General features: G+C 51.1%; 1 protein-coding gene and 1 long non-coding RNA gene across 2 annotated transcripts in view; one reads left to right on the top strand and one right to left on the bottom strand.

The window, feature by feature from the left end:
- Nucleotides 1-848: 848 nt before the first annotated feature.
- LOC149435341 (uncharacterized) lies at nucleotides 849-8,260 on the bottom strand. The gene is made up of 3 exons (XR_016308508.1): nucleotides 8,121-8,260; nucleotides 3,316-3,444; nucleotides 849-912 (listed from the first exon to the last, which is right to left on the bottom strand). It is a non-coding gene; the product is annotated as an uncharacterized LOC149435341 (long non-coding RNA).
- Nucleotides 8,255-10,000, top strand: part of EMG1 (EMG1 N1-specific pseudouridine methyltransferase) — a 16,676-nt gene continuing 14,930 nt past the window's right edge. The window contains exon 1 of the mRNA XM_089662755.1: nucleotides 8,255-8,411. Coding sequence (XP_089518881.1) covers nucleotides 8,292-8,411 — 120 coding nt within the window. The 5' untranslated portion in view covers nucleotides 8,255-8,291. The remainder of the gene's footprint in view (nucleotides 8,412-10,000) is intronic.

Raw genomic sequence — 10,000 nt, forward strand, 5'->3', positions numbered from 1 at the left:
AGGGAGGGGGGAAGAGAAGAGAATCGAAGGAGGGGGGGGGGAGAGAAGAGAAGCGCGAGGAAGGGAGGGGGGAGAGAAGAGAAGCGAGAGATAGGGGCGGCGGAAGAAGAGAAGCGCGAGGAATGGGGGGGGGGGGAGAAGAGAAGCGCGAGGAAGGGGCATGAGGAAGGGGAGGGGGGAGAGCGCGAGAGCAAGGATGGGGGGGTGATTCCTGTAGACAAATCACATGATCAGGAACCTGCACTGGTTGGTTCCCAGTTATCAGGGGGGGTCCTGTGGCCGTCAGTCTCAGGCAGGAGGGTGCTGCTTGCTCCATTGAACACAGTAAACTCTGCACATTTCTGTTTTTAGAAGACTGGAGCAGCCAGAATTTGGAGCAACTGTTCCTGGCAACCAATCAGCTTGAAGATTTGATTATTATCAGAGCATAACTGAACAAGCTGAAGTTAAGCCCGCTGGGTGTTCTGCACAGAAGAACCAGTTTCTGGCTGCTCCGGTTTCAGCAGATCCCCCCCCCCCCTCCAGATTAATGCAGCTAACAATTGACCTCTATAAATAACATTCGCTCGCTCCCCCTCCCCGTGCTTACATTTATAAACTATCCCTGGTGTAATAAAGCTTCCTAAAGAAGAGGCCGGACCCCAATCAGAGGTGCACCCAAAGTGAGCCAAATGTTTGCCAATTGCATAATTATTCCCAGGAGGAGGTCAGCAATGGCTGCCTCTGCAAGTCTCTCAGAACAGGTTCTCTTTACCTTTCCCACCATTGGACTCTATGGAGCTCTGTTACCCCAGCACAGAACACATGCACCCCTGGAAGAGCAGTACCTGAAATGAAGACCCTCAGCGAGGATGGCGTCCTGCTGAACTCCACCGATGCGGTTGAAGAAGATGGCTCTGTGACCTCCCTCCACTGGGAAGAGACGTAGATGACTGTTAGATGCCATTTATTTAGCCACTTTATACCACATTGTAATAGTTGGCAGAGCATTACAAACAATTTACATCAGTCCAGTCAACGCCCCTCTGGAGACACTCACAGCCACAGGGTCAACTCCCCCCCCCCCCTCCTTCCCCCAGAGGCACTCACAGCCACAGGGTAAACTCCCCCCCCCTCCTACCCCCGGAGGCGCTCACAGCCACAGGGTCAACCCCCCCCCTTCCCCCGGAGGCGCTCACAGCCACAGGGTCAACCCCCCCCCTCCTTCCCCCGGAGGCGCTCACAGCCACAGGGTCAATGCATGGCTGCAGAACAGCAAAGACCTTCCAATGACCTCCAACTTGAAACCCTCCAAGTCGGTCTATGCCCCACTATACAGTACAGGGAACAGGTCACTACATACACTATATTGCCAAAAGTATTGGGCCGCCTGCCTTTCCATGCACATGACCTTTAATGGCCCCCCAGTCTTAGTCCGTAGGGTTCAATATTGAATTGGCCGGCCTTTCCACACACGTGACCTTTAATGGCCCCCCAGTCTTAGTCCGTAGGGTTCAATATTGAGTTGGCCTTGCCTTTCCACACACATGACCTTTAATGGCCCCTCCAGTCTTAGTCCGCAGGGTTCAATATTGAGTTGGCCCCACCCTTTCCACGCATATGACCTTTAATGACCCCCCCCGTCTTAGTCCATAGGGTTCAATATTGAGTTGGCCCCGCCCTTTCCACGCATATGACCTTTAATGACCCCCCCGTCTTAGTCCATAGGGTTCAATATTGAGTTGGCCCCACCCTTTCCACGCATATGACCTTTAATGACCCCCCCCCGTCTTAGTCCGTAGGGTTCAATATTGAGTTGGCCCCGCCCTTTGCAGCTATAACAGCTTCACCTCTTCTGGGAAGGCCGTCCACAAGGTTTAGGAGGGTGTCTATGGGAAGGTTGGACCATTCTTCCAGAAGCACATTTGTCAGGTCAGGCACTGATGTCGGGGGAGGAGGCCTGGCTCACAGTCTCCGCTCTAATTCACCCCAAAGGTGTTCTATGGCGTTGAGGTCAGGACTCAGCACATGCTCAGTTGTTCTCTATTTTTCGGCACTGTGTGGAAAATGTGGAGGCCGATCTGCTGACAGTGTAAAGATTTACTGCTGCTCAGGGGCTCTGGGTTTCAGCCAAATGGCCGCCTCCAGCAAGAAGAAATGGGAGCAATGCTGGAGGCAAATTTACATACTCTAATTTTGGTAGCCTCATTATTAAATGTGGAATCTATCTTCCTTACTAAAGAACATTTTTTTATCAAGTTGTTATGGGAAACGTTCCGCTTTAAGACACACCGTCACCTTGCTGAAGGATGCTGATGTGACTGTGTCTTTACAAAGGTCCAATAATGGCCTTAATAGTGCTCCCTGACTGCTTTTCTAGGTGTGGGGGAGCATGGGACCTTCTCTTTGACAGTGCTCGAGCCTAGTAACCAATCACTAGGCCCGGCAAATGTCACCTCCGTTCCCCCCATCTCCTCTGTGAGGAATGAACCTGGAAACTGCGATGATTTTGCCACTTCCATCAGTTCCCATTCAGTGGCTGTTACAGCCAGAAAAGCAGCTAATCAAGCATGATGTGTGATGGTTTAGCTCAGGGGTGTCCAAATTATGGCCCTCCAGGTGTTGAGGAACTGCAAGTCCCATGAGGCCTTGAAAGACTCTGACATCCACAGGCAAGACACCCTGAGGCATGATGGGACTTGTAGCACTTCAACAGTTGGAGGGCTATAGTTTGGACACCCCTGGTTTAGCTGCTTGGAAGGCAGGGGAGACATGTGGGGTCTAATAGACCCCTGATGTCTCCATAAAGAACACCTGCCCAATGCTATCACATAGGGAGCTTGTTAACCCCCCTTGCCATAGCAATAAAGTTAAAAACAAAAAGTGTAAATACAGTAACAAAAAATAATTTTAAAAAAGTTAAAGTACTCTGTGCATACACGCAAAGGCACATATGCCCGTAGGTCCGGCACGTGTAGGGAAATGGCAATTGCACTACATGTGTGGGGTATGGACACAACGTCGGCTGAAATAGACGGGGAGGAATATATTACATTGTCATCTGCATTGCAATACATCCAATGGAGCCCACAGGAGACATCAGGAGGTTTATTTACTAAAGCTGGAGAGTCCAAAATCAGACTCCCTTCTGCATAGAAACCAATCAGCTTCCAGGTTTCATTGCCAAAGCTTCATTGAACAAGCTGAGGTTAGAAGCCGATTGGTTTCTATGCAGAAGGGAGTCTGATTTTGGACTCTCCAGCTTTAGTAAATAAACCCCCAGGGGTCTTTTGGACTCATGGTTTTTATGAGGAGGGGGAACAAAGATGAACCTACCTGTGAAGACGGACTCTCTGACTCCATAACCCAAGGCTCCAGCTGCCAGCAATAGTTTCAGACCCGTCCCCATACCACGGGGCCCACCAGCAAACCGGCTAGCAAGTTCCTTTAGACTCTGTGCCATGACTTCAGGGAAGATAAAAAAAAACAAAAACTTTATTAGAGACTTTATACATTGGGGTCTACATACAAAGAATTTGCAGACATTTGTCCAAAGAAACAAAAATAAAATGGTGTTGCAGCGTGCGCTAATATCAATAGTACTAAGGACACAATAATTCGAAGAGGGGGGGGGGGGGGACAGAAAACAATAACCCCAAAACAAAAAGGTGATAAGTATAAAGGCCTGAATCCAGACCTAACTAGGTGCGATATGAACTGCGGCAAAGACCACGTGAGTAATAATCAGCAAGTGAACATAAATAATACATAAAAATGTAAAGGCCTGAGCCCAGACCACACTAAGTGCAATATAGATGGTGATGAAATACAACATGAACAATAATCAACAAGTGAACATAAAATGATGTATTCAACATAATAGGACTAACACATCCTAAATGAAAGTGCACATAAAACCACAGTGCCAAAATCAAATGGCAAAAAATATGTGCAACACTAATCATAAAAAGGTGCATAAAAGGTATAAATGCATGAAACTATAAACACATCATAAATAATACATAAAAATGAAAAGGCCTGAAACCAGACCAAACTAAGTGCAATATGGATTGTGATGAAACAATGTGCACAATAATCACCAAGTGAACATAAAATTATGTATTTCAACATAATAGGACAAACACATCCTACATAAAAATGGCACAAAAAGCGCCGTGCAAAGAAACCTGTAACAATCAAAAAGCAAAGAAATATATGTGGAAAACGAATCATCATTCAAGGTGCGTGAAACTAAAAATGCACCTTATAATCAGGACTGATGCCAGTGCAAAACGCACAGTGAAAAAAACGTGCGTCAATAAGTCTTCATGGACATCAGTTCTGTGTGCAATGGGAAAAAACGAATGTTCTTTAGGCCATGTCCTCTACTGAACAATACATCTTTTATAATGAGCGGCATAAAGATCACATTATGGCAACTGGATGGAGATGAGGAGCATATGAAATACATACCGCTTTTTAGGAAGAGATACAATGTAACAATTCTAGAGAACGCTAGAGGGAATTGGCAAATCAAGGTAAATCCCCATCAGTGCCCTTTGCATTAAAGCCTCCGTTACATCAGGGTCCCCATCAGAGCCCCCCCCTGCTTACATCAGGGTCCCCATCAGAGACCCCCCCCCCTTTACATCAGGGTCCCCATCACAGTCCATCCCTCCTTACATCAGGGCCCCCCATCAGAGTTCTTCTCTTACATCAGGGTCCCCATCATAGCCTGCCCCATTACCTTAAGGTCCCCATCAGAGTCCTTCCCTTACATCAGGGTCCCCATCACAGCTCTCATCAAAGTCTGTCCCTCCTTACATCACGGCCCCCATCAGAGTCCTTCCCTTACATCACGGCCCCCATCAGAGTCCTTCCCTTACATCAGGGTCCCCATCACAGCTCTCATCAAAGTCTGTCCCTCCTAACATCAGGGCCTCCATCAGATTTCCTCCCTTACATCAGGGTCCCCATCAGAGTCCGTCCCTCCTTACATCAGGGCCCCCATCAGAGTTCCTCCCTTACATTAGGGTCCCCATCAGAGCCCCCCCCATTACATTAGGGTCCCCATCAGAGCCCCCCCATTACATCAGAGTCCCCATCACAGTCCATCCCTCCATACATCAGGGCCCCCCATCAGAGTTCTTCTCTTACATCAGGGTCCCCATCATAGCCTGCCCCATTACCTTAAGGTCCCCATCAGAGTCCTTCCCTTACATCAGGGTCCCCATCACAGCTCTCATCAAAGTCTGTCCCTCCTTACATCACGGCCCCCATCAGAGTCCTTCCCTTACATCACGGCCCCCATCAGAGTCCTTCCCTTACATCAGGGTCCCCATCACAGCTCTCATCAAAGTCTGTCCCTCCTAACATCAGGGCCTCCATCAGATTTCCTCCCTTACATCAGGGTCCCCATCAGAGTCCGTCCCTCCTTACATCAGGGCCCCCATCAGAGTTCCTCCCTTACATTAGGGTCCCCATCAGAGCCCCCCCCATTACATTAGGGTCCCCATCAGAGCCCCCCCATTACATCAGAGTCCCCATCACAGTCCATCCCTCCATACATCAGGGCCCCCCATCAGAGTCCTTCCCTTACATCAGGGTCCCCACCACAGCTCTCATCAAAGTCTGTCCCTCCTTACATCATGGCCCCCATCAGAGTCCTTCCCTTACATCAGGGTCCCCATCAGAGTCCTTCCCTTACATCAGGGTCCCCACCACAGCTCTCATCAAAGTCTGTCCCTCCTTACATCACGGCCCCCATCAGAGTCCTTCCCTTACATCAGTGTCCCCATCACAGCTCTCATCAAAGTCTGTCCCTCCTTACATCAAGCCTCCATCAGAGTTCCTCCCTTACATCAGGGTCCCCATCACAGTCCGTCCCTCCTTACATCAGGGCCCCCATCAGAGTCCTTCCCTTACATCATGGTCCCCACCACAGCTCTCATCAAAGTCTGTCCCTCCTTACATCAGGGCCTCCATCAGAGTTCCTCCCTTATATCAGGGTCCCCATCAGAGCCCCCCCCCTTACATCAGGGTCCCCATCACAGTCCATCCCCCCTTACATCAGGGCCCCCCATCAGAGTTCTTCCCTTACATCAGGGTCACCATCATAGCCTGCCCCCTTACCTTAAGGTCCCCATCAAAGTCCTTCCCTTACATCAGGGTCCCCATCACAGCTCTCATCATAGTCTGTCCCTCCTTACATCAGAGTCCCCATCACAGCCTACCCCCTTACCTCAAGGTGCCCATCAGAGTCCTCCATTTACATCAGGTTCCCCATAAGAGCCTGCCCCCCTTACACGAGAGTTCCCATCAGAGCCTGCCCCCCTTGCATTGAAGCCGAGCACATAGACAGCCTCTGCTGACCTTAACCCTGAATCTGTGCACGTCGAGGATACACCCCTGACCCTTGCTGAGGGCTGGATAAAATTTTGTAGCGGCTGTAGTTTGGAGGCCCTGCTCTAGAGTTCTCTAGAATGGTTACATTGTATCTCTTGTTACAGAGTTTTACTTCCTATGCTCCTCAGCTCCATCTAGTGGCCATAAGTATCCAAAAAAGTAACATTTGTTCAGAAGAGAAAATAACCTGAAGAACATTTGCTTTTGGCCAACTGACACAGAACGAATGTACAAGCAGATTCGCAGGACGAATGTCTGGGAGGACAAATGTCTGGGAGGACAAATGTCTGGGAGGACAAATGTCTGGGAGGACAAATGTCTGGGAGGACAAATGTCTGGGAGGACAAATGTCTGGGAGGACAAATGTCTGGGAGGACAAATGTCTGGGAGGACAAATGTCTGGGAGGACAAATTGCTTCAAAAACAAGGCAAAGCTTGCCAAACGTATGCGGCTATTTCTATAAAGACTCCACTACGCAGACATCTATTAACCTCCGGTGTGTCTGGACTCCTCCTGCACTGACTGCACCGGGTGAATTACTAATCGGTTACATCATACACTGGGGGTGCGTAGGGAAGCAAAGCTACAGATTAGGGTGACAGTCTGATACAACTGAGCTTTTTTCTGAAGTCCCGCAGCCAAGCAACTAGCATGTCCTGAGTGAGGTCAGGTATTTGAGGACCAGGGGGGGTCAGGGGCAAGGACCCGCGACGAGGACCAGTGGGTCAGGGGTTCAAGGGTAAGGACCTACGATGAGGTGGGGGAGGGGGTAACAGGCAAGGATTGGGGATCAGGAACAAGGACAGGGGTCGAGGAAAAGAACCTGAAATGGGAACCGGGGGGTCAGGGGGCAAAGACCTGAGATGGGGACCAGGGGGGCAAAGACCTGAGATGGGGACCAGGGGGTCGGGGGGCAAGGACCTCAGATGGGGACCAGGGGGTCGGGGGGCAAGGACCTCAGATGGGGACCAGGGGGTCGGGGGGCAAGGACCTCAGATGGGGACCAGGGGGTCGGGGGGCAAGGACCTCAGATGGGGACCAGGGGGTCGGGGGGCAAGGACCTCAGATGGGGACCAGGGGGTCGGGGGGCAAGGACCTCAGATGGGGACCAGGGGGTCGGGGGGCAAGGACCTCAGATGGGGACCAGGGGGTCGGGGGGCAAGGACCTCAGATGGGGACCAGGGGGTCGGGGGGTAAGGACCTGAGATGGGGACCAGGGGGTCAGGGGCAAGGATCAAGGGTAAAGACCTGAGTTGGGGATCAGGGGTAAGGACCTAAGATGAGGACCTAGGGGTCAAGGGTAAGGACCTGAGATGAGGACCTAGGGGTCAAGGGTAAGGACCTGAGATGAGGACCTAGGGGTCAAGGGTAAGGACCTGAGATGAGGACCTAGGGGTCAAGGGTAAGGACCTGAGATGAGGACCTAGGGGTCAAGGGTAAGGACCTGAGATGAGGACCTAGGGGTTAAGGGTAAGGACCTGAGATGAGGACCAGGGAGTCAGGGGTAAGGACCTGAGATGAGGACCAGGGAGTTATGGGTGAGGATCAGGGGTCCCAGATGAGGGTTGGTTGGAGATGGAGGATTCTGATCAGCTTCCAGGACTCCCCTATAAGCTGCTTCTACCTCCACCAGGGTCCCCATACAAGTAGGACTTAGCCTCCTCTCGGGGCCCCTATAGAGGACACACATGTAGGCTGTCACCCTCCTCTGTATCCCCCTTCCCGGGTCTCTCACCTTCTCTTCAGCTCTATCACGTGTCTCAGCCCCGGCAGTAGAAGGACACCGGAAGTGCTCTCTTAGATGTCAGGCTCGGCCGGCACTTGTCACTGCTCCCTAAGGTTCCGCCTCCCCGCATGACAACCGCAATATGGCCGTCGGAACCGGAAGTCTCTAAAAGAAACAAAGATGGCGGCGCGCAGGCAGCACATGGACGATGGAGAGCAGCCGGCACACCCAAAGATAAAAAGGAAGAGGGAAAAGAGACTGATCGTCCTGCTGGAGGGGGCCAGCCTGGAGACCGTCCGGGTAAGAGGAGGACAGGGACGGAGAGTTATCTCACTGTGGGAAGATGCTGGTGTCACCAGGCCCCTTGGAGGAGAGGCCCCGATCTTCCTGATAGACCTCATCACTGTCTTCTAGAAGTATGATCTCTGTGTGTATGTAGATTAGTAGTCATTTCTCATTACAGTGTAAATAAAGACATAACTTCTCAGTCCGGACTTCAGTAGGATTAGAACCCCTGACAAGCCTTTATTCTGATACTGAACACCCATATACATACCCTGCCCCCCCCAGGATAGGGGCCCCCATACTGTCACCACCATATGGTCCGCCATGTTGGACAGTGTATGCCGTCGCCGCCATGGGGTCCGCCACATCAGACGATGTATGCCGTCACCGCCATGGGGTCCGCCACATCAGACTATGTATGCCGTCACCGCCATGGGGTCCACCACATCAGACGATGTATGCCGTCACCACCATGGGGTCCGCCACATCAGACGATGTATGCCATCACCGCCATGGGGTCCGCCACATCAGACGATGTATGCCATCACCGCCATATCAGACGATGTATGCCATCACCGCCATGGGGTCCGCCATATCAGACGATGTATGCCATCACCGCCATGGGGTCCGCCACACCAGACGATGTATGCCGTCACCGCCATGGGGTCCGCCACATCAGACGATGTATGCCGTTACCGCCATGGGTCCGCCATATTGGAAATGTACACTCACCGGCCACTTTATTAAATCTACCTTGCTAGTACCGGGTTGGGCCCCCTTTTGCCTTCAGAACTGCCTTCATTCTTCGTGGCCTTTCCACAAGGTGTCAGAAACATTCCTCAGAGATTTGGTCCATATTGATATCAGTTCCTGTTGCCTTTCTGTCTTCTGGAACCAGTCTGCCCATTCTCTTCTGACACCAACAAGGCATCTTCCTCCACACAACTGCCGCTCACTGGATATTTTCTCTTTTTCGGACCATTCTCTGTAAACCATAGAGATGGTTGTGTGTGAAAATCCCAGTAGATCAGCAGTTTTTGAAATCCTCAGACCAGCCCGTCTGGCACCACCAACCATGTCACGTTCAAAGGAGAAATACTGCCAAAGCTCTGCAATTCGTCCTGCGCTCCTGTGACCCTTTTTCAGCCAGTTGTCAGCTGACGTCACTCAGCTGTTCCAGGCTGGGGAAAGATCCCGACTTCAAAGTCTGGATCCACCTCAGAGACTGGAGCAGCACCTGGCTCATCCTCTCAGCGAGCCACTGGGAGCGAAAGCCAGCCACTTTCTCCCATTCACAGCCAAGGGGCTGGGAGGGGCAGAGCAGAGAGCCGTGACTGACAGTCACTCTGCTCAGAGCGGCTGTGAGAACTCAGCGGTCATATGATCACTGAGTTTTTACCCTTGGAGCCAGCGGAGGACAGATGCTGTATTCACCTAGGTAAGTATAACTGGAGGGAAAAGAAAATTCCACATTTCTCTTTTAAATCCCCTTTCTTCCCCATTCTGATGCTTAGTTCGAACTTCAGCAAGTCATCGTCTAGATGCCTAAATGCATTGAGTTTTGCCATGTGATTGGCTGATTAGCAATTTGTGTTACTAAGCAA

Source organism: Staurois parvus, unplaced genomic scaffold (assembly GCF_062004578.1).
Source record: "Staurois parvus isolate SC_StPar_1 unplaced genomic scaffold, SC_StPar_1.0 ptg001533l, whole genome shotgun sequence".
NCBI classification, from domain to species: Eukaryota; Metazoa; Chordata; class Amphibia; order Anura; family Ranidae; genus Staurois; species Staurois parvus.